This window comes from Thermobia domestica, chromosome 13, assembly GCF_964235325.1.
Source record: "Thermobia domestica chromosome 13, izTheDome1.hap1.1, whole genome shotgun sequence".
In the NCBI taxonomy this organism is placed as follows: domain Eukaryota; kingdom Metazoa; phylum Arthropoda; class Insecta; order Zygentoma; family Lepismatidae; genus Thermobia; species Thermobia domestica.
Window position 1 is genome coordinate 138,754,558 of NC_137466.1, and position 26,339 is coordinate 138,780,896.

Consider the following 26,339-nt stretch of genomic DNA (forward strand, 5'->3'; position numbering starts at 1 on the left):
ATATTGAAAACGTGACTATTTATTCTCCTAGATCATAACCATAGACTACTTATTTATTATTATTTACTTATTTACTTATTTGCCTAATTACGTTGTCTAGGATGGCCATTTCCATAACAATTTCACTAGGTCAACAATTCATTTTATTATTAATTACTATTAATCTTCTTATCATATATTTATTAACTTATTACTCTATACTTATTACTACATTAAAATATTAAATTATTAAATTATTTTAACAAATGCCGACAGGGCCTATAGCGTGTGAGAAGGATTACTTTCGAAGAAAGTTCAAAACTACTTCATATTTCCAACTCGAATATGTACTAAATCTGTTCAGGGCTTCTTGTGTGCAGGAAAATCCTCTGCATGTCCCCGATAACATCTCTCTTTTCTCTCTATTCTTCTTGCGCTTTATTCATATATATTCATCTACTTCTTATATTCTCTTGGAGTACTCTTAGCGCTAATATATGCATGAATATTCATCTATAATTCTATTCGTCGATGCATGCTTTATTCTATAAACTCATTATTTACTTCTATTTTCTTACTCTTATTTACTTATTAAACATTATTCATTATTTATTATTTCTCTCTTCTTCTCTCTATCCACTTTTATTATTAATTTTAGTCTATGTTATAAATCTACTGTTGCTTACTTCTTTACATCTAACGTCTTCAATTATTTACTTTCTAACTCTATCTTCTACTAAAATTTCCTTCTTCTCAATACTCACACTCCTAAAACCAACTCTTTTCCTCTTTCTTTCCTACTAACACAAATGAACCGATTAATCTAGACAATTCTTACATTATAACTAGAAGAATATAACTATATTCTATTTATCCTATATTCTAGATGCATTACTAACATCTATCACTCTTCTGACTATCCTACTATTCCCTAGGATATCGACTGATTTACTCGCTAATTATTAATATCTTAATTTTAATCTTACGCTAAGGGATTAGCTAAAAATGAAGGATATCTCCACCAAAAAAAATTTGCACGGCTTTACACGTGATGTACGAGTCAACTCCTGTGTCTCTTTTCAACAATCACGGAAGACTTATGTGGCACAATAAATAAAATATTCTCATCGACGTTCGGTAATCGACCAATTTTAACTCGACGAGAATGGGATTTCCTTCCTGATTAGAGTTTCCCCTAATGAAAGGTTTGCCTAATTATCAGGGTTTCTTAATTTTAACTTATGTCTAAATTAAATCTACTTCAATTGCATCATTCATTTCTTATTGTTTTTTTTTCATTCTTGCCTTTTCTTACATCTAAAATCCTAATGCAAAACTAATCACAAAATCATTCATATTTCATTTTCTTTGTTTTGCTTTTCTTTTCTCCATAGTCTTTTCCTACTTTTATTCTTTTTATTACGTCACTATTAAAATTACATTAAAACTTATATGCCATAAAGACATAATTCAATAAAACCAATAGATAGTCAGATTTTCCTCTTCCAATATTAATAATAATACTACTATAACTACCCATATATACTTATGTCCTCTATTACTAAAACAAAATTTCTTCCAATCAAATTATTAACCTAACTTAATACTTAAAACATTAATAATTATTAATAATATCTATCCTCACCCTATACATATATAACTAACAATAATAATAATATCTATACAATTCTCTTATTCTACTTCTTCCTGGTCCTTACGCTAACAACCATGTTGTTCGCTTTTTAAAGAATAAAGCAAAAGCTACTAAATCTAGTAACGATTTATCACTTGCTACTACGATTTTTGCTTGTTTCTCATACAGTGCTACAGTCGTAATAAAATCTGAGATTTTCACTGCCTGAGTACAGATAAATCTATTTCTAAATCGATCTAACCATTGATTTACTAATTCTTGACTCGCTCCACTAGTGAATAAAGCACATACCTTATATTTTAATTGATCTTCTTTGATCGCAAAAAATATGGCATTGCGTATCAACGTATTCGTTTCTGATATACCAGTTATTATCGACAAAAAGTGTCTCCTAAATCCTAATTCTACAAGATCGTCTACACTAAAATTCTTTTCTGAGAATTCAATTAGGTAATAATTCTTGTATCTACGTCCCAGAACATTATCTCTGAACGTCTGTTCCTTCGTTTCGTCGTATGTCGGATTATATTCAGCAAAGTACTTTAAAACACCTAAATCTAAGGAATAATACCTTGACTAGCTGAACATAGTCGCGGGTTTCCCATTATCCTTAAGAACAGGATAATGCACCCTGTGATTATTCTTTAAAGACAACATTGTAAGAACTTATTGCTATTTTCTACTAATCGAATACTAAATAGTTTACTTTTAAAATTACTACAAGTTATATTTATTCTATTACACAGTAACTGCTTTGTCTTTGTTATTCTCCCTGCTCTGCTCGTTACCTTGATACGGAGCAAATAATTCGAGCGGATCTCGACGTAAAATGAACAATCGTGTGCCGTCGTGTCTAATCGGCCACACTCGTGTTTAAGCGCTTGAGCCACAATCGTCGTTCGCTCAGCAACTCCTGCCTAATTCATGCATCCCGTTCTGTATATCCAGAACGTAACAACAAAATTATTTCACTACTTTTCTTTTCTCTTAGTATTATTCTAAACTTGTAATATATTACCACTATATGTTACTATTATTAACCTTAAGATTATAAAACAAACTACCATGAAATTACTACGTTTGTTGAACGTAATACGTTATTTAACTTAAAAAATCACTGAAACACATTCCTGTTATACGGACGAGAATGGAACTCAGTCGTAACAGTCACGAGTTCTTGCTGTTATACGTGATCGAAGTGAGGGTGGGATGGGTGGGTTTCATTTACAAATAAAATAAAATTACTACTGTATCGTACATTCACCATGAATGGGTGGGTAGGGAGGGAATTAATTTTATGAATGCTTAAACTTTTGAACTGGGAATGAACCCAACGCATCTGCACCATGCTAACCCCCTTACTGGGGATAAATTAAATAAAGAAACCGTTAACTTCATTATAGTATAAACACTGTATTTCGTTATGCTTATGAGTGTACTGTAAGATTTCAGAACTCTAGTAATGACGGATATTAAGATTCATTTTGCCAGACGAGTACAGAAACGGTCAAGTATTGAGCTTTTGAATCCTGAATCGGTGCTACACATACCTGGATGAACTGGTGTATTTCCCTCGTTGTTCCGGCGTTGAACTCGGCTCCTTTAAGCTGAATCTCCTAGCTGATGAAAGACGAAAATGAGCATTGAGGTATGGCTCCTCTCCAATGCTACTCTCTGAGTGACGTTCTACGTTGTTAGGATGATTTGGAATATGAAGTATTTCCTCCTCCTGTCATCTGGCTGTTTCTCGAATAGAACTCGGTTCTCCAAACTCGGACCGAAGAATGATCACTGTAACTTGATCATAGACTCTACTATAGACTTCCTATCGACTCTCGATGAATTCTCTTCCGAATGTCCAAGATCTGTCGAATCTCGAAGTACTGATCCCAAAACCTTCTCGTCCTCCAGTTTTGTTTCGCCTTGTCCAACCTCCGTCGTCTGCTTGTCGTCTGCTTGTCGTCTGCTGCAGCACGTGCAACACCGTTTTCACATGGAGAGACAAATTCCTTCCATGTGTCAAAACTCAAAATTGCAATCCTCGACACGTTCTGATTTCCCGATTCTAAGCAATTCTCCGTACATCCGTAATCTCATGAAATTCGTGAAATTTTACAGATTCACTTTATACAATTTCTAGAATCTGGCTAATGTGAGGATAGACACATTGTCAACATTTCCTTCCTACATTGCCAGACTCTCAACGATGACATTCTTGTACACATGTGTTTACAATAAACTGCTGACACAAACATGAGCTACATTGTGCAGCTTGCATTTACTCACATATACAACATTTAATTCCCATAACCTCAATAAATGATTTTGTAACATAAACATAAAATAGAATCAAAATATACAAATTACTTTCCTCGAAAATCGAGTCCTGCTACACTATTTAAAGAAACAGAATATTCATGATTTTGATCATGAACACAATATATTATTTATACTTCACTGCCAGCATTAGAGAATTGTATTAGTATCTTCAATTGTTCACAAAATTCATACATTTTAACTGTTGTCTATCATTGTTTTAGGAATTATCGGTTGGATGGTGAAGTTTGTCACTCCGCTGACAATTGTTCCTACAGTATCCCTAGTTGGACTCTCGCTGTTCGATCATGCCGCAGAGGCTGCTGCCAAACACTGGGGCATTGCAGCCGGGTAAGCTAGAAATATACAAATGAGAAACTGACAAAATATATTCTATTTCAGCATTTAAATTATGTTTGTGGAAATTGAACATTGAAACAATGCACAATTTCATTGTTGAAGAATTATTGTATAGAACTGCAAATAAGTGTGAACTTGGCTCCTTAAGAGTAATATGATTGCAATATTAATGTATCTCTTATGTGCTGTTGACCTTATCTTGTGTCGTTGACGACAAAAAATGGCTGCGTTGTAAATAGTATTTTGTCTTTCTATCTCTTCAGTCATACCACTTGTCCACAATCTCCAGTAGTGCAGGGATTCTGTAGTTAATATTCTCCTTAGACGCTGAACTGTGTTAAAACAAAATATGTAAATAATAATGGATCAAATGTAACATTAAGCAAAATTAAATACCAACAAACGTCGAGCCAAAAATATCACAGGAACTGAAATAAATTGAAGTCTTTAATTTAGCGTCTCATTATTCTGTTCTGACGACTACAAAAGATGGACTAAAATACAAGTTGATATGGTGGCTATGAAAGAATTGTAGGGATAAAAAAAAACTAGGAAGAATTTTGAATAACACTGAGAAAACACACATATAGTAGGTTCTGTAACATGCTCACATGATTCAGAATCAAAACTTCAATGTTTCGCACCAGAAACTAACAGTTTACCATAAAATACAGTTTGTTTATAAAATGACTCATTTACAGTTATCACGGTTATGCTAATGCATTTCCATGCTTCATTTGAAATTACTGTAAGCTTTCGTTTAGACATAGCTTAGTAATCTTTTCTATAAAAATAGGATAGAAATTTGTTTAAAATGTACGACTGGACATTTATTGATTAATTTATTCTTTCCAGCACTATTTTAACACTAACGGCATGCTCACAAGTTTTATCGAACGTCAATGCGCCAGGAGTATACTATGTCAAGAATGAAGGTTTTAAAATAATATGGTTTCCATTCTTTAAACTATTTCCGGTGAGTGTTTACAACTATTAACACTAAAAGAAAATACGATGAAATTTTCCAATGCAGAATTTATATGAGATATCACTAGCATTAACTGCCATGAGATCCAGAAATGGATATGAGTTTCGAAGTACTCACTTTCTTTCGCGGAGACGCATTACTAATTTTTAGTCATGATATGATGGCTCTATCTCACCCAACCAGGTACATTCTAGGAACGTGCCATTTAAGTTCCAAATGTATCGTTTACGTACCTGGTACTTGAGAAATGTATATACATTTCATATGCATAGAATGTGTCGCTAGGTACGTGCCTTTCGAGGAATTTCTGATACTGTGAGGAATGTGAATGGCACATACCCCATGTACCATGGCCTGGTTGCGCGTAAGTTGCTTCGTATTGCGACTAGGGTGGCCAATTTAGCCACTTTGTGACTAGATCTGGCCATTTTGAGAACGTCGTTAGTCACAAAATTTCCAAAGAGCCAATAGTGGCTTTTTTAGCCATATGCTTTTCACTTCTATAGCCTGAGCTTAGCCACATTTTAATATATTCTGTGTGTCATTTTGCAATTTTCTTAAGTTTGATGCGTTCTCTAGGTTGTAACATTCTAAACCCCACTGTCAGAATTGTCCTCATAAAATTAGCATTGATGGTTATATTGTGACGTTACACAGCAGAGAATTAGCTCAAAACCTGTACGTTAAAACTAGACGTTAAATAAAATTTTCGGGAAGACGTAAGTTTAAACTAACTCCTTAAAGAAATTCAGCCTGATAATATAGACATCCTTCAGGAAATGTCGCTTTTCAGTGGCAATAAGCCTGAAACCGGTGAAACATCTTTTACTGATTTAGCTTGTTCTTTCACCTTCTGTGAAATTTGAAGATAATATCGACAAAATTGAAAATCAGTGGTGATTATAAATCTTCAATTGAAGAATTTTTGCGAGAAATAAATTGCTACACAGATGCCGGAGGAGAGAATCTATTTTCAGAGTTAGTTTCGTGTCTTTTTTTTTTTTTTTTAAAGTACATGCTTCTACATTCGAACGTAAAAATGAAGCGTTAAGGATTTAGGATTTAAGTTTTTGAATCCTATTTATCATTGTCTGAGCGTGGAAGGTTGCTTTTTTGTAGCCATTTTTAGCTATTCGCTTAAGCCATTTTTTCTCGTTGGTGTTGCCAACACTAAATGCGACATTCATTTGTCTAAGACCTCGTACGCAGTTGGTTAGAGGGAGAAATTTTCAAAGCCGCGACTCTAATACTATATTCCTCGCAAGAGGATCAAGACAAAACAAGAGGGAGAAATTGTATTATTTCCTTAAAACAATTTCTAGTGATAAAATTAACATGGGAAATTTCAAAATATGCTTATTTTCGGATTACGTATCCCCAGAGGTACGCGTACCCCCGGTTGAATAGCACTGCCCTAAGGAACATTACTGACATGCCTAGTAAATTCCTGGCACATGCCAAATAAATATGTCAAGTACATGCACGGTACGTGATATACACATAATAGATACATTCCTCGGTATGTGTCATGCACGTACTTTTGGGCGGAAGTAACCTTATTCCTTACATGCGTATTTCACATGATTGCTCTATTCACGTACCTATCATGTACATTCCAATGTACCTCGAGGAACATTCTTTACACATGACCAGTATGTACTTGTGTTGGGTGGGATATTGTGAGACTCACGGCTTCATGTTCAATATTTTTTGTTTTGCTATCCTAGAATTTAAATTAAAGTTTACCATTTTATTTATTTTATTTTATTTTATTTTATTTATTTATTTATTTTCGTATTTGGAACGCTTGAAAGAAACAAATTAAAGCTTTTTTTTTCCCAAGATACTAATACTGTATGTAATTTTATAGTTACAAGCAGACTTACATTCTACACTTGGCCCCGTGTAAATGCACGTGTTGTATATACGGTAGAGCCGGCTCTAACTTCTACAGGTGAGTATACAGTGAATATTCTAGAGGCCGGAAAGCTGGGCCCTATCGAATGTTGAGGTAATGTGAAATAACGTTATTTTTAAATCACATTCGCTATTTGTGCAATCAGACAAATGGGGTTTCATCGTTGACACTGATGTCTATCCACTGAAAAGTTTTGAGAAACATTTGCCTGGAATAAAGCAAATATTCATTGATGTGTAGCGATGTACATGAATGGGTAAGATTCAGATGTGTCGTTTAGGAGGATTAGATAAGCAATTGCCCTCTACTCCGTTTATGAGATAATTATATATATTTAAATCAATAGTATATAATGCACTCTGTATATAGTGTATTTCTATTTAACTAAGTAAAACCTGAAATGAAGCTATTGGTAAGACTATAAGGTTAGTGAAAGGTGAGTTTCAGAATTACTGGAAATTTGAATAACACACAGCGTGTATTACCTTGTGTTTCCTATTTCAGCCGTAATAATTCATAAAGGTATTTTAAATATGTGTATACGGATCGATACAAAATGGCACTTATAAATATATGTAGTACAGGGTGGGCAGAAATATCTTTCTATTTTCAAATACTAATAAAACATAAAATATAAGGGATATGCATGATATTAGTATATAGGTATGTTCATTATAGTACGCCAGGATATACTTGGCTACACTCATTATGTTTTGAAGAGTACTACACTTAAGTGACGACCTCTGTTCTGTGTACACTCTTCAGGCGCTCACGCAGAAATTTTTGTTGGGGGGTCCAATACTACAAGCCACTACGTATATGTAGTATTGAACGGGTATTATTATGCATCCGAAAATACTTGTAAACCTATATTTTCAGAAAAAAATGATAGAACTTTCATATTTTTTATAAAAGAAAGAATACAGATAAAGTGTAAGATCAAATTTTCATGATACATCAATCATTTGTCAGTTAATCAAGTATAATGTTGCTGAGAAAGTGTACAAATGTATGTTGAGTTAGGAAATTTTGGGGGTCCGGACCCGGTGAACCTCCATGGGTATGCCCCTGGCACTCTTCAACCTGTTACTCAAGTTTCTCGTGCACCACATCCATTTTGCTTGAGCGAAAATTATCATCCGCTTGGTGCAAAATTTGTCGAAGGCTGCGGTTATTGATCTGCCACGCTGCAGGATTCTTTTCTGTTGATTTTTCTGGACTTTACACGAATGCCTACCACATTGTTTCAATATTTCATGGTGATCGTGCTGTTCTTGTCTCTCTATTCAGTTCCTGTTTCAATGTTGAGGGTATGTACTAGAATGATTCAATCCATGTTAGTTGAAGTTTGCCGGTTTTACCGTTAGATGTCTCTAGCAATATGTATACATTTCTATGATGCGGCATGTACGTCATTTGTTTCTGTAAACATTAATCTTCAAAAATACACAAGTCACATTCGGCCAACAGAATAGCGTCAGAGTTGTTTACCTCAGTGAATATGGCGAGTTTCGTTCCAAGTAAATCGCATTTGCGGCATGCATAGTTGTTCTGATTTCATCAAAAGAAAAAAAAGCAGCTGAAGCTCATCGGTTGCTGGTAGAAACCTACGGTGAACATGCTCCAGTGATTAGAACATGCGAGACATGGTTTCGTCAATTTAAAAGTGAAGATTTCGATTTGACAGACAAGGAACATCCCGGTGCAGCGAAAAAGTTCAAAGACGAGGAATTGCAGGCGTTATTAGATGAAGACCCAACCCAATTGCAGGCAACATTAGCACAAACACTAAATGTGACTCGAGGAGCAATTTCCCAACGTTTAAAAGTCATGGGAAAGATCCACAAGTATGAAAAATGGGTGCCACACCAACTGACAGATAGATAAATGGAAAAGCGAAAAACCGTGTGTGAAATCCTGCTTCAACGGTTCGGAAGGAAATCATTTTTGCATCCAATTGTCACGGGGGACGAAAAATGGATTTATTGGGAGAACCCGAAGCGAAAAAAAATCATGGCTTGCACCTGGTGAAGCCGGCCCATCGACGGCAAGGCCAAATTCATTTGGCTGTAAGACAATGCTCTGTGTTTGGTGGGACCAGTGTGGTGTGGTGTACTACGAGTTATTAAGACCTGGTGAAACAGTGAATACGGATCGCTACAGACAACAAATTATTAATTTGAATCATGCGTTGATCAAAAAACGGCCGGAATGGGCCCGAAGACATGGCAAGGTTATCATGCAACATGACAACGCGCCGTCTCATACCGCCAAACTGGTGCAGGACACATTAAAAACACTTAATTGGGAAATATTACCGCACCCGCCGTACTCTCCAGACCTCGCCCCGTCGGACTATCACCTTTTCGCCTCGATGGGACACTCACTTGCAGAGCAGCGCTTCGCTAATTTTGAAGACGTCGAAAAATGGCTCGTCGAATGGTTTGGCTCGAAAGAGAAAAAGTTTTTTTGGGATGGTATCCATGATTTGCCTAAAAGATGGGCAAAGTGTGTAGAATCCAATGGTCATTATTTTGAATAAAGAAATTGTGAGATTCCCTGAATATTAAGTGTTTTCTTTCTCGAAAAAACCGGCAAATTTCAACTACCACACCTAATTTGAAGGTCTTATTTCTCGGAACACATAATAGTTTGAAATAGCAAATTGTTTCCGAAAGTTACACAACTAACTCACCATCCTTGATTTTATATTTCATGGAAGCACGATGTTGAGTTTTTCACTTGGCCATTGTGCATCAGTCTAGTTTGGTGCACCTCTGCTTGGGATATTAACAGGAGGTAGCACTGTTCAGTGATATTATGTTTACTATCTCTCACATTTTGTGGGGAGAATTTCTGTTCCATCCTTCACATTGCAATAATGTATTAGAAAATAGGGCGAAAAATATCGAAATTGGTCTGTTAGGGCTTAAAACCTTCTACTAGTTCAGCATATTTTTTTTATCGCATTATAGCCATATTATATGGAAATCATCATATTTCGGAGTTAAATTTTTTTTTATTTTTTTTTTTTTTTTAGATTTTCTTAAATGTATACAACCATTTTTATATCGGACCATTATTTCTTATGTCTACTATTATACTTGTCCTAACTCATTGTAATCAAGCCAGTTGGCAAAACGAGGCGTTTAATGTGTTTAGTTGGGCATTGCAAGACCTGTCCTATCACGTGTTCAAATCTTGCTCAAGGAATCGGCTCAATTTTATGTATTGTCCTTCCACAATTCATTTCATTAGCAACATTCATTTCTCATCGTCTCCTTTAGGCTAGGAGTGAGTGAATTTCTTGATACATTAAACAAAAGTACAACACAATATACTTGTAACAGGGAACGTTTAGAATATAACCCTACCTATTGTCGATCTGGCAATATTTGAGTCAATATCCAAGTTTAAAATATACGATCTTAACATATCTTTTGCTTTCATTCTATGATTTCTTATTTCAATACAACAAATATTTTTCTTTGATAATTATTTCTAGGTACTGGTCACTATATTGTCCATGTGGGGTCTATGTGGAATTTTGACCCTTACTAATGTATTTGAAGAAGGAAATCCTGCAAGAACAGATGTCAAAATTAAGATTTTGGAAGATTCTCCGTGGTTTAGATTTCCTTATCCAGGTTAGGCCATTACTGGGCTTTTTATATATTATCAGCGATTTTTTCGTATATGGCGCGTTCAGTGCATATGGGAATCAAGTTCAGTTTTTTAGCCATTTTGGTCATATTTCATCTTTAAGATCTCTATTTGAATCTCCTTTTAGCGTTTAAATATTAAAAGTTTCAGAGTCAAATGTACAGATATTTTAATTAACATTTATAACGTAAAAAGTATAACTTTTCCATGTACTTAATTGTACCGTTCAAATATTATGTCTCTTTTCTTACAACTTTCATAACTGCACTTGATTTCCTTGTGCTCTGAACGCTCCATGTACACATAATAGTAGGTCTAAGTTATATTTCTCTTTCGAATAACGTTGGATTTAAAGTCCTATTATGACTGTACAGTAAAGACAATTGTACAAAACGGAGTATGATACTTACGCTTTTGTCTGCTGCATGGTACTAGCCGCGAAAGCTGTATCGTTCACAGAGTACTTGGTTACCCTTGTTGAATGTTCAGAACACTCAGACCTCAGAAATATTTCGGACTCACTAAGAATTTTAAGTTTTGACTGATAATATGATCTTTAGTGGCATATTCCCACTTTTACTCGTGAGATTGGAATAGTTAAGGTACATTAAGGTGTTTCCTTTTTTAGGTTTGTCCTGACAAGTTTTACAATTATTTCTATTCTTTGAGTTATTTACTTATTTTATATATTGTAATTTATTCTTTTAATCTTTTCGTAATCACTATTATAGTTTCAAGTAATTATTTTTTCAATCTTATTTTGGTGAATTTAAGGACACTTCTCTATAAGTTTCAGTTAGATTCTATAAAAATGTGCAGCGTGTTTTAAGCCATTAACTTAATCGTGAGGGGGACAAGTAGTCTCGCTGCTCACCAAGATTTGTGAAAAAAAAATCAGGTTTTCATAATAAAAATAAAAATAACATGTTTTATGTGAGTGAAACCGTTTTTTAAAACTAGTTTATTATTCTGTTTATATTTAAAATTTGTTTTGAAGTATAGTACTTATATTAGAATTCTAAATAGAGTTCTTTCACACAACGGAGTAGTAGGCAGAAATGTAATGTAGTAATGACATTTCTGTCTTTATTACTTACTAAGCTTCTTCTGTTGTAAATTAAAAACTAAATAAATTTGCTAATTAACGTTTATAATTTTGAGTACGAAGCAGATGAAAAGAATATCTCATATAAGTAGATTTTATAGCAGAATAAAAAAAAAAAGCATAAATTTTCGTTTCAAAATTCCTCTACATGAAATTTTGTTGTTTTCTACCGCGAAAACTCTTTATAAATTGCATTGTGCATTATGAACACAAATGAATAGCTCACTTGCTGTAATAGGAATCAACAAGCCGATTCGCTAACCAAATATCATTAAGATGTGTATAAGTCGGTAATTCATTCACAACTCTCCGTAAGTTGAAATGGCAATTTAACACTGGAAAAATGTCAATGAAGATAATGTTAAAGAAAAATATATGATACGAACGTCATACAGAAATAATTACAAACGTTTTGTATTTTTTCTAATATTATATAAGACGTTAAGCCTGATTGAAGTAGGTTCTTGTATTTCAAAATGTATTAGGTCAATGGGGTGTACCGACTGTGACGGCTGCAGGAGTATTAGGAATGTTGGCTGGTGTCATGGGATGCACTATTGAATCTATTGGATATTATCCAGTAGTTGCCAAGATGTGCGGTAAGTATATACTAATTCACATAATAATAATATAGTTATATATGAAACAAGTTTAGGCGTTTCCTGTTAAAATGTTAGTTTAAAATTTTCTTGTTCGATTATTAGTTAAAATATGGCATATTTCATTTAGATCATACTCACAAAATAGAGAAATGATACTGTTCATTGTGTTTCTGATGAATATACGGTTACTGTGTTTAGAAACCTTGCTTTAGCTAGTTATTACTAGAGATCGGATGCGAGGAAAAATTACTATTCTTTAATGTTAGATCTATAATAAAAGTGGACGCTCTGAAGTTCATTTAGGAGCTTTTGCTTCAAATTCCGCAAATTTTGTTGCCTATTTCGCTCTATATTATTACTTAAATATTGTCCATAATTTACATTTTCTTGAAAATCAGAACTTCAGCAGTACATAAATAACTATATTCCGTGGAATGTGGATCTCTTGTTTTAATAAGAATTTCTATCAGTTCGGAAAAGCTTACAGAAACTAACTTGTGCCTGATCAAGAACAAGCCCCATCCTGATACATGAAAACAATGAAGTTGCAAGAAATGTGAGCTATTGTGGCTAAAACTGGCGTTAACATATTAAAGACTATTGGAAATGTGCTCAATTAGGAATAAGGAATGAAATTTCTGGACTGACGGCATCTATACTCGTTATATATATGAGGTATGACGTCTCTCTGCAAGGAAAGGAAGAGAGAATAGGAGAAGGAAGGAAGCGGCCTTTTACCTGTATGTTAGGTACGATACCGGCATTTGCCTGGTGTGAATGAGGAAAACCCAGGAAAAACCTCAGTCAAGATTGTTGGCCTGAAAAGGCTGTTACACTTTTTCGACCGTGGGTCCTCACCGATAATCGAACCCGGGACCGCTCCCACCAAAGGCGAGAGGGTTAGCCACTACGAAAAGTGCTTAAAGATGAAGATATATAAAATGAATAAGATCCCTATGCTCTTGCTTGCTTTAATTGTTTTGACTTGTATGTTTTGGTTTTCTGTGATGGGACAGTTTACGACTGAGCAACAGTTCTCATTATCAGACATTTTGACCAAGGTAGTAAAAAAAGAAAATTGGGGGCATCGGGGCAGACATCTGTGAGATGGTTATCAATAATTTTGTAGAGCGTAGAGCGTATAAGCGCATACATACTCAGTGGAGCTGGACATATGCCTAGGTAATTTGTATTTCATAGGTAAATGGGATATGTAAAATATGGGATTTTCGCTAAGTTGTTTTCTATTTATTTTCAACTTACGTATCCTATATAGAACTCACTACGTATTCATGAAACATATTTCAATGTTAAAGACAGAAACCATATAGTTTTTGCAGAGATTAATCCATTATTCACGACGGTGTTTAAGAATAATTAATAGTCTTCGGAACACATCCCGGACCGAAAACATACTGAAGGAGATAACGATGGAAAAGTATTATTTGTTTCTAAATAGGTTTTAATGGCTACAGATCATTTGTTTATTTATTAAATCTGATTTGAAATAGCGAAGTTGAGGCAGTTTGGCTCATGAGAAAACAATAAATACAAAGAAAAATACACAAAATATATAGAAGGAACGAACCAACTACATAAAGAAAAAAATCTTCAAAATAGAGAAGAAAATGTGCGAGGGTTAAAAGTTCTGATAAAGACTACCGATAATCTGACTCAAGTAAATATTGCTTTAGTTTTCTTTTAAATAGAGAATTATTTGACGAGGTTTTTATTGTATCAGGGATTGAGTTTCATAACCGCATAGTACCTACTCTAAAATATTTCGAGTAAAAAAGGTCTAATACATTGGAATTTTTGAAGTTAGCCACTCACTAGAACCTGTTTGTATGCAGAGAGAGGTTTCTAAAGATTGGAATCGATAATACAAGTACTCAAGTTGACTCATTTCAAAAATTCCGTGTAACCCAATTACTCTCTGGTAAAATAGAAATGTAGCCAGTTTAAATCACTGTAATTACAAGTAGGATTTGAGTCAATGTTAGGAGATATAAACGAACAATACATACAATGTGCTAGTTAATGATTCATATTTATCGTGTATGGACAACTGAAAAAGTGCATTACCACCTGCAATTCCCCCTTTTCTGCAATAGTAGGCAACCCAAAAACCATTGTCGTTGGGGTGAATGAGAATTAGAAAGGCGTTGGATCTAGATTCAATTCTGTTACAAATATAGCAATGTGGCAAACTGCAGATAAGAGAATAAAATAAGTTGTTGAGAATGACATCTATTTTTTGTAGTGAGGGCAATGGATGAGATAAAAAGTTACAAAATGTTCTTACTTAAGACGTTCAAACAAGACGAATGGATGGAATAGATAACAGAGGAAAGCAGTTTCTCTCCATTTTCAAAAAAAATCTAGTAAAAAAAAGAAAGAGGTTACTTAATGTAAAGGCTTAATATAAAAGCATAACAACATAAAAATAAACATCCACACTAAACGGAAAAACAGAAAGAGAGACAAACACAGAATTAGGAACACTAGTGGCGTTGCACAATAGCGACCCTCACATGCAAGAGAAACAGATGGGACCCTAGTTGTAAACCCAATTGTTTTAAAATAATAATAATAATAATAATAATAATAATAATAATAATAATAATAATAATAATAATAATAATAATAATAATAATAATTATTATTATTATTATTATTATTATTATTATTATTATTATTAAAAATCATTTCCTTTTCAAAGTCTCTGACTAGGTAATTTTTATTGGTCTCTGACTTTGAATAAGAGTATGTGGGCATATGGTGGTCATGTGTGCACTTTTTGTCAATCAACGGTCACAAACATCAAAAGGGACGGGAGAGGAACAAAAACATTTCTTAACATAAGTTCTCGGTCAAAGTTCGAAGTACTTGCTCTTGACAGGTGATTTTTCTTTCTTCTGGAACAGTAAAATTCTGGCGGCTAAGGAGTTACAGTATATAATATTGCAAATTTACACTTGGATATATTTACATTGTATTTTGTGATCATAAAGAAATTGTCATTAGAAGACATTATCTTTATAATTAAGATTTATTTCTTGATCAATCGCAAGTCTTAGGGTCCTCTTATACTTTGCCCCCGAATATCGATATTGAAAATTTAGGATGTTGATATATCGATGTCGATATATTCGCGATATCGACTGTTCATATATATCAATATTAACATAGACGATATCGATATATGGGCATATCGCTTAACCCTAGATCCGAGAAATGATGCAATAATAATAATAATAATAATAATAATAATAATAATAATAATAATAATAATAATAATAATAATAATATAGAGAATGATTGAAACATTCATTAAGTCACTTTCAATATGAGTGCGAAACTTGGTGGTCAAATAAAATATTCAGCTTCCAATACAAATGTAGATCTCCGAGACACATCTAGATAATGTCAAACGTTTAACACATGCTTTATTTCCGAATGGTTCGGTTACAAATTCGGTAGTGTTCATTGGACGTACTGATCCGAAATACATTCTAATAAACCCACGTAGATAGGGTAGGTAATGCCTTCCATCCCAGACTACTAATGCGAACTGAACAAAAAAATGAAAAAAAAGAAAGAAAGAATAGAAATGAAAAAAGAAAGAACAAGAACATGAATGAATGCTAATTTACTGCTAAATTTATATCAGAAACATTCTATATTAAAATTCCAAACTCTATCATAATGAAAAGTTACACATGTTCAAAAGGAAAATTAGATGTTCCTTATAGATGTAGCAGACCTTGCATGTTTCAAATTTCAAATGTGAATAAGACACATTAGATTATAGGATGGAAACAAATTTTGTGTAAAACTAAAATAAATAAAATTATGTTTTGAAATAACCAAAGAGAGGGCCATTTTCTAGTCATCTCCGAAGATTTATCTGTTCCGAACGATTTCATCTATTGCGGATATAACGTAATTCGCACAGTTGGGGGGAATCGAACCGAGATTTTCCACGTCGGAGTCTTGCACGATAACCATTACTCCAACGATTGCTCTACCTAAACTTTGCTTAACAAGTGGTGCGTTGTTTTTTTCTGAGAACGAAAACACGATAAGTGTTGCAGATCAATGAAGTGTTACGAATGTCCTGGTAATTCCCTTGCCTTTCCCAACCAACATTCGTAAATCGTCTCTATCATGATACAGGTATTTGGTTGCACATTCTTAAGGATTGCTCGTCCAGTATGAGAAGTCCATTCTTCCCGATCACTTTGTTAAAAAAACAATTTGAGCGTGAACAAGATTTGATCCTAGGTTGGATAATTGTACTATTTGTAAGTCCACTACGTTTCCGCTACACTGTCATGCCACATGAAGCTAAAACCCAAATATTACTAACTTCAGCTTCGGAACGAATCGGCTTCTTTCTGTAAGGTTACTTTCACAAAAATATATCGTGCCGGACGCATTTTGCCCATCTCAAACGTTTCAGTATTCGCGCGCTACCCTGTATTATTTTCGCCCGCTTTCTACATAAAACTTTAGCGAACGCTTTGGTTTAAAATTGCAGAGGTGTATCTTGGAGATACGGACCTCCCTCCTCGAAACCCTAACAGCACAGGATGTGCTAAGCATGTGCCATTTAGTTGTCCCAGCTACTTTTTAGGTACCCGACACTTGGCACATATGATATTCATGTGCTAAGTATGTACTTCAGCTACCTACAGTTTTATGTACTTGTTAGATCTAAACCATATTACCATTTGTATACCTGGCTTTGTTTCGCACTCTAACAGTCATTTGTTTTTATGTTGCCACGGCACATATATCTGTCATGTTCTAGGTACGTACTTTAGGTACATACTATTTCACAAACTCTTAATAGCACAAGATATACTAGGCATGCTACATTTAGGTGTTCTAAATTCATCTCCCACATTTAATGCATTTGTTGCCTCTTTTTCTAAGCGATTGTGTACCAGAAGCAACAAACGCATCAACTTTATTAGATGGCAACTGTTGCCGATCATTTGAAAGTGAATATGGAAGAACCATGAATTCGTCCGTCAATTTGTTATCAAATTACATGGCGAGTAGATTTTATCTGATCCCAAACGGTTATCGTCGAATATACGCGGCTTAAAGGAGCACCTGATTAGCCAAATTCAAAAGACCTCAATAATTTATCCCTCTACAAGCGACTTCGTCTTCATCGCCTCCGTGGCCAAGCTGGTATAGCACGCGGCTAGCAAGCCAAAGGTTGGTGGTTCGCGCCCACCTTGAAGTACATTTGTTTACTTGTTTAAAGTGTTTTTTCGACTCACCTTAATGTAAACACATTACGCATGTAGGCGATTTAATATATTTTGGGGGAGTAATTTTTTGGTTCATTGACGCTTACGGCATGGGGATCATAACTAGAACATACTAGGCACATTCCCCAGTACATGTCAGGCATGTGCCTAGGGACGGACATAGACTGTGACTATCACTTGGCATCAATGTGATTTCTCTCTCAGAGGTACATAAGGCACATACTGGACACATTCCCATGTACCTGATTGAACATGATAGGCATATGCCCCCGACTTTTCTGTAAGTTTTGTCTGACTTTAGGTCAACATTAAACATTTTAAAACCATTATATTTATTTATTTATTATTATTATTACTGACTTTTGTGAATTTAATGGTTCACCCTGTTCCACCCAGTGGGCAATGTGCTAATACATGCCGTGTGTGTAGTTTTTTTGGGGTCCTGTTTCCTCACACTTTTTATTCCACTTTCTTTTCATTCTCATTATTGACGTTTCCTTTAGCTTAGCTGGGATTACCATGGAACGTAAACTTAAAAACAATCTTACGGTTCTTGCGAGTTTAGTAGCCCTACTTTCTACACGAAATTTCCCTGGTAACCTTTTGTTTAACATGTAGCTAGTTGTAGGGAGATACGCAGAGGGTATGTTCTGGTGGTCCGGACACTTCTTTCCAACTCCGACTATGTTGTAACTTTTGCCTAATGTTACGGGAGATTTTACAGATTTTAATACAATCTGTTCTCATACGGAATATGAGTTCTATATTATTATTATTATTATTATTATTAATAATAATAATAATAATAATAATAATAATAATAATTATCAATATTTTAATTCTTATACTCTGATGGGTCTCGAATTTGGGCATATGAGTATCTGATGGGTGAGATTATTATTATTATTATTATTATTATTATTATTATTATTATTATTATTATTATTATTATTATTATTATTATTATTATTATTATTATTATTGCTGAAGATTTGAGACCTCAATATTACGCCCTATTCCGATTTCAATATTTTATTAACGATGAATCACTCTGATTTCGGTCATGTTAAAATTGGTCCAGAGAATTGAAATTCAAATTAAAGAAAGACATACAAACACTCAAAGACATGTACGAGAAAGTGGTCTTAAGAGTAATTCGAACCCTTAACTGGAACCTGATGCCTCAAACCACTTCTTTTCTGATTCACCGAAATTATCTACGTAACTTGTCTCTGTTATACTCAGTTATACTCGCTTTACAGTTATTTCCAGTAACTTGCACGACAGGGACATGAACTCAGATACATCAAGGACCTTTAAAATTTCAAAGGCTCTCCCACCGGGAATTGACCCCGGGACCCCGACCGCTGAAGTATCTGATGGGTGAGATGCCTGGTTCGTTCCCAAGGCAAGTAAGTTTGAGGTCAACAACATCGTGCTCGTGGGTTTTCTCGAGACACTCCCCTTTCCTCCCACTTTCTCATTCCACCAATTAGTCCATCATAATTCTCTTGCTTTAATCATGGTCTCCCTCAATCTAAGAGGTATAATCATGGGACATTAAACGCAAATATTTCATTTCATTTCATTTTCAAATGGTTAACCGAAACCAAACCGAGCCGAAAGGTTGTATTTTCTATTGAGCATTAACGTGTTTTCACAAAAATATATATAGAGAAAAATATGGAGTATCGTAATTCCATTCAAAAGTGAAACAGCAGATTCATAATACCTTAACTTAAAACGAAACCATTACATATCTTTCGGAACTTTTCCAAAATATGTATGGATATTCTGAAAAAAAGGCAATATATTGTCTGTTTGCAAACAGAATTCAACCAAATTACTGTTCGGTTTCTGAAATAAACTGACACATTCTGTTTCAACCTTAAACCGAACCCAAACCGGTTAACCAGGTTTCAGAATACGCCTAGTGGCTAAGTTGTAGTTGAGGTTTCTATTGTCTAGTGAATTCAACAACACAGCCTGTTCCATAATTGGTATACTTTTCTACAGCATTGGAAGAACACGAAGTTTTCACACTATTAATGTGAAATTTGGAATTCTTATTAAAAAATGTCTGAATGTTTTAAATTTTAATAGTAAATGAGAGAAAGTCATTCTTTAGTCATTCTTTTGGGGCGTAAGCACAAAAGTTCATTTTCCTTTGGGAGATTTAATGTTAAATTTTTGAGGCAGTCTTCCCCAATGATTATTGGTAACGAATTTGGGCATATGAGTATTATTGCTACAAAATACAATAACATTCATCCGCAGTGTTACTATAGTCGTCTGGAACATTATTTTGGATAAGGCTTCTCTTTTGGGGGACAAGGGGCATAAAATAGTGGTGGGTAGAGTGTTACCAAAACCCCAAAATGTATTTTGGGAATGCAAATTATACGTTATTTTTCTTCGTTTCAAAAAGTCTTTCGTATTTCTTTTATGATGCTACAAGTCAATAATCTTTGGCATAGTTTATATTAATAACTTGAGTTTTTCTTAAATCTTTCGTTCATAGTTTAGTTTCTTCTCCACACAAAACTACAGATATGACAGAATTTAATTCTTATACTCTGCATTTGGTTCCTAAGTAGTCGCCATTACCTGGTCAATGACTTATGCCCAGCACGATACAACTAAATTTATTTATTCGACGAACTGGAGAAAAAGTAGTACCTACTAATAAATGAAATACCATACAATTCAGGAAAATTACAGAAATAATAGCATATTATGCAGTAATTTCGCCGTGCAACTTCAAAAGTACGCGAGTGATAATAATAATAATTTTTTGCATACTGGAAATTACAGACAGAACTTCCCACAATTTCCAATTTACAATTTCCATACAAATAACATGCAAATAACAAAAATAAACATAATACATTATAAAATACAAATGATACATGCACAGAAAAGGAAAAAATCATGCATAAAATAAACATGCTGTTATATAAAGGAAAAAAAATACTCTCAGCTAATAATGAAATGATTATATAACTGTCTTTGTATATTAATAAAATTATGATAAAAAAATATCAATAACACTGGCAAAATCATTGGCTACTGATAAAATTTTATACAAAGGAACATCATTGAGAAACTGAATAGGTTTAAATATTTTCCGATTTCTTATATGATAACTGGTTGTATACATAGTTATTATTGATAACAAATTCAAATTACCGCCAAGAATTGAATGTAGCATTTTAAGATCCAAAATAATCCTTCTTTCAGACAACCTTAACATACCTAAGGACATCCTAACTTCATTCAACGACATACCTTCATAACACTTAAACTTCCAGCGTAACCAAGCAAGAAAAAGATTTTGAATTGTCTCCAGAATAGTAGATATATAATCTATATTTCTATTCCATATGATTGAACAATATTCAAGATTACCTCTAACATTGGAATAATAAAGAATAAGGCATGATTTAACAGACTTAAAATCTTTGGATATCCATTTAAGAATTCCAAGATTCCTTCTCGCTTTGGAAGTTATATTCTCAAGATGTTGTTTGAAAAGCAATTTGAAATAATAATAATAATTCACCTTAACAGTACAGTTGCCTATTATTATTATTATTATTATTATTATTATTATTATTATTATTATTATTATTATTATTATTATTATTATTATACGCCTACTTTTGAAAACTTGCATGGTAAAATTACTGAATAATATGTTATTATTTCTGTATTTTTTTCTCGATTGTATGTTATTTCGCTTATTAGTGGGCACTCATATGTCTCTAGTTCGTCGAATAAATTAATTTTGTTGCGCATTTTGGTGTAAATAACCTTACAAGAACAAGGCGGTTCGTTCCAAAGCTGAAGTTAGTAATATTTGGTGTCTTGTTTTATGTGGCATGGTAGTGTATTAGTAACGTAGCGGACTTACAAGCAGTACAGTTATCCAACCTAGGTTCGAGTCCTGTTCACACCAAAGTTGTTTTTTCATAACAAAGTGACCGTGAAGAATATACTTCTTATACTGGGCGGGCAATCCTGAAGAATGTGAGAGCAAATATCTGTATCATGATAGAGACGATTTACGAATGTTGGTTGGGAAAGGCAAGGAAATTACCAGAACAATCGAAACACTTCATTGATCTGCAACACTTTTCGTGTTATCGTTCTAACAAAGAAACACAACAACACCACTTGTTAAGCAGAGTTTGGGTAGACCAATCATTGGGGAGATCGTACAAGACCTCCACGTGGAAAATATCGGTTCGATTCTCCGTAAGATAATATAGTTATTTCGCATAAAAGAGTGGCTCCAACTGTGCGAATTACAACGTTATGTCCGCAATAGATGAAATCGTTCGGAACTGATAAATCTTCGGAGATGACTAGAAAATGGCCCTCTTTTTGGTTATTTCAAAACAACATTTTATTTCTTTTAGTTTTACACAAAATTTGTTTCCATCCTATAATTTAATGTGTTTTATTCACATTTGAAATTTGAAACATGCAAGATCTGCTACATCTATAAGGAATATTCAATCTTCCTTTGAGCATTTGTAACTTTTCATTATGATACAGTTTGGTCTTTCAATATAGGATGTTTCTGATAGAAATTCAGCAGTAAAGTAGCAATCATTCATTTTTCTTTCTTCTTTTTTCTTTCTCTCCTTTCTTTCTTTTTCATTTTGTTCAGTTCGCATTAGTAGTCTGGAATGAAAGATATGACGCACGCTATCAACGTGGGATCATTTGAATGAATTTCAGATCAGTACGTCCAATGAACACTACCGAATTTGTAACCAAACCATGCGGAAACAAAGCATGTGTTAAACGTTTGACATTATCTAGATGTGTCTCGGAGGTCTACAGTTTTACTGGAAGTTGAGTATTTTATTTGATCACAAAGTTTCGTATTCATTTTGAAAGTGAATGAATGTTTCAAGTATCCTCTATAATAATAATAATAATAATAATAATAATAATGCATCATTTTTTGGACCTAGGCCTGTGCGATATTTTGATATATCGATATCGATATTGACATATGAACATTCGATATCACGAATATATCGACATCGATATATCAACATCCTAAATTTTTGATATCGATATTCGGGGGGCGAGGTATAAGAGGCCCCTAAGACTTGCGATGGATGAAGAAATAAAACTTAATTATAACGATAATGTCTTCTAATGACAATTTCTTTATGATCACAAATTACAATGTAAATAAATTCACGTGCAAATTTGCAATATTACATACTTTAACTCCTTAGCCGCCAGAATTTTTCTGTTCCAGAAAAAAAGAGGGAAAAAATCACGTGTCAAGAGCAAGTACTTCGAACTTTGACTTAGAATTTATGTTAAGAAATGTTTTTGTTCCTCTCCTATCTCTTTTGAGACCGTTCATTGACAAAAAGTGCACACATGACCACTATATGCACACATAGTCTTATTCAAAGTCAGAGATTTTGAAAAGATGAGTTTTAATACTACTACTACTACTACTAATAATAATAATAATAATAATAATAATAATAATAATAATAATAATAATAATAATAATAATAGTAGTAGTAGTAGTAGTAGTAGTAGTAGTAGCCGCAAGTCTGCTACACCACTGACGTCCCTTATTTTGTGTTTGTCTCTCTTTCCGTTTCGTGCGGATGTTTGCTTTGTGCTGTTAGGCGTTTATATTAAGCTTTTACATTAAGTAACTTTTTTCTGTTTTGCGAGATTTCTTTTTCTTTATTGGAAATTAAGAGAAAGTGCTTTCCTTTGATATTTATTTCTTTCCATTCTTCTTGTTTGAACTGCTTAAGATCATTTTGTAACTTTTCATGTCATCCATTGCTCTCACGATAATAAAATCGTCATTCTTAACAATTTATTTCATTCTCTTATCTGCAGTTTGCCATAGTGATATATCTGTAACAAAATTAAAGTTTGGTACAACACCTTTCTAATTCTCAACCACCGCAACGACTTATTTGGGTTGCCTACCATTGCAGGAAAAATTAAAATTGCACTTTTGGAGTCGTGTATGCAATACATAAATTTTAATAATGAAAATCTTTTACACCAGAATAAAAGCTATCAACTGCAAAAGATTATAAATGATTTGATTTGATTTCAGTTTAGCGTCTCATTCAGCAGCGACACTACATGAGACGTAGACCTACAGATTAACGTGGAATCCGAACCACATGAGCTCCCACCGGAAGTAGAACCCAGGTCTCCCACACGAAAGGCGCGTGCGCTAACCCCTTAGCCACGAGGAAGCTCAGATTGACAACAAACTACATACTTTTTAACACAACAAATTTTAATATCATGTTAAAAAATTCGTTTCTTATGATTTTCTTGTAAACTACACATGATAGTTCAACACCAGCTATTTCATTTTGTTCATCTGATTGTGATATATTGAGTTATTCATGCCTTATCTGTGGTCAGCATCACAGTAAAACAAAAATTAAAGTTGAAGAGTAGGTCATAATTTTATGCTATATCTCTTCAAACATACTGTATATTGTCGTCTTGGTAATATCATAATGAAAATCTTGATTGGTGCGTACTTTAAAATCAGTTTGAGCTTAACGCACTTATGGGCCGCTGTGACTTAGTGGTAGCCGGTGGGGTGTAGCCGAGCGATCTGAACCTATAGTCTGACGATCGTGAGATGAAACCCGCTGGGGATTCGAGTCCCTCTGTAGTAGCATAGGTGACTTTTGAGTGTCCACGATTGATGTTCATGTTCCTTTCGAGTCCAGTAGTACAAAGAGAAATTAGGAGTCAGGAAGTTCTTTTTTTTTTTTAAAAAAAAAAACAAACAAACTATATAATGAAAATTGGTAGATGTGTGGAGTCTCTGGCTTGATTCAAGCTCCTTCCGAGTGGTCATTGTGGTGGTTAAACACCAGATGTGTAGGTCTCCTTTGCGTTCTCCAGTTTCCTCCCACTTTCGTCATTCCACCATTATTTTGCATCTCATCATCACAGTCCTTTTTGCCTTCGTGACCGAGACCTTGGGTTCGATTCCCACTACCGACAATCCTGACTGGGGATTCCTAAGGTTTTCTTCAGTCCTACCAGGCAAATGCCGGGGTGGTATCTACTAAACAGGCCCTGGAGGATACCTTCCCAAATCCTTTCCATTATTAGTGTTGTTAGATATTCAGTATTTTAAAAAAAATGGCTTCTGAGCTGTATCTGGTGATTGTTAAATAAATAAATAGAATAAGAAACAGATTAATATACAACATACACATAAAAGTCGAAGTAATAATTGCATTTTGTAGTCATGACACTAAAAGGTATAGACTACTAAATTAGTACATATAATAAAACCTTATATTTATTAGATCAACAGAGACTACGCGAGAGTGGGTCGAGTCGTGGGAGTCTGGACCACTCCATCCTCAAATCCCGACTTTTCAATAAATTTAATCTACTGTTAATGATGGTATTACACATTTTAATATAATTTATCCTCATATTAAATTTTGATTTCCCTATACTTTTATTCCCCTTCCTAAACAAACTCCCGCGTACGTGCCTGTAAGACAGTATCAGCCAGGTAACATTTAAACATATGGTCAAAGACATAGTGTATGATATAACCACTATACACTGTTAAATATAGACATTTTCTCTTCACACATTAGAGGCCCCACCTGTTCCGGTGCATGTCATCAACCGTGGAATAGGAACAGAAGGATTGGGTTGTGTACTTGCTGGTATTTGGGGAACAGGAAACGGTACCAACACCTTTGGAGAAAACGTTGGTGCTATTGGAGTAACGAAGGTATGAAATCATATTCTTTCCATATGTCTACGAAATGAAAATACTGAACTGTTTCAATATCTAGAATGAAATGTGATGAAATCATAGATTTACTCACGTGATATACGTATATACTGGTAATAGTCGCTAGATGTAATATAAGCAGTACTGAACCAATCCCGCTTTTTGAAGCACATTTTGATAAATTATGGAGTGTCACTAAAAGGCGACGATGTCTACATCAGTGATCATCAGCCTTTTTCCCCGCGTACCCCTAACAATACTTTTCATTTAAGTGTGTACTACTAGATTTAAGATATCCTTAATTTATATTCTATCTACCTATATCAAAACTAAAATAAACATCGACATTATTATTCAGGTTCAGGAGTACACTATAAGGAAAATCGAAGATAGCAACCAAGGCTTAGAGCTGAATGATACTTACCAGGTTATAGTGTATGCTGATGATGTAAATCTGATAGGGGATGATAGAAGAACAACATAAAGAAATGCAGATGTGCTATTAAACCTTGCAGAGACACGGGTTTACAAGTAAATTGACGCAGAGAAAACTAAATACATGGAAATTCCCTGGGATCATAATGCTGGAAATTATGGATACGTCAAAATACCATACAGTAGCCCTACTTTCGATAAAGTGGATACTTTCAAATATCTAGGATCAATATTAAGAG

At 34.2% G+C, this 26,339-nt stretch overlaps 1 protein-coding gene across 1 annotated transcript in view; it reads left to right on the forward strand.

The window, feature by feature from the left end:
• Positions 1–26,339, forward strand: part of LOC145669302 (solute carrier family 23 member 1-like) — a 62,584-nt gene that overhangs the window by 11,750 nt on the left and 24,495 nt on the right. The window contains exons 3-7 of the mRNA XM_081737614.1: positions 4,174–4,300; positions 5,165–5,285; positions 10,721–10,862; positions 12,469–12,522; positions 25,523–25,662. Coding sequence (XP_081593740.1) covers positions 4,174–4,300; positions 5,165–5,285; positions 10,721–10,862; positions 12,469–12,522; positions 25,523–25,662 — 584 coding nt within the window. The remainder of the gene's footprint in view (positions 1–4,173; positions 4,301–5,164; positions 5,286–10,720; positions 10,863–12,468; positions 12,523–25,522; positions 25,663–26,339) is intronic.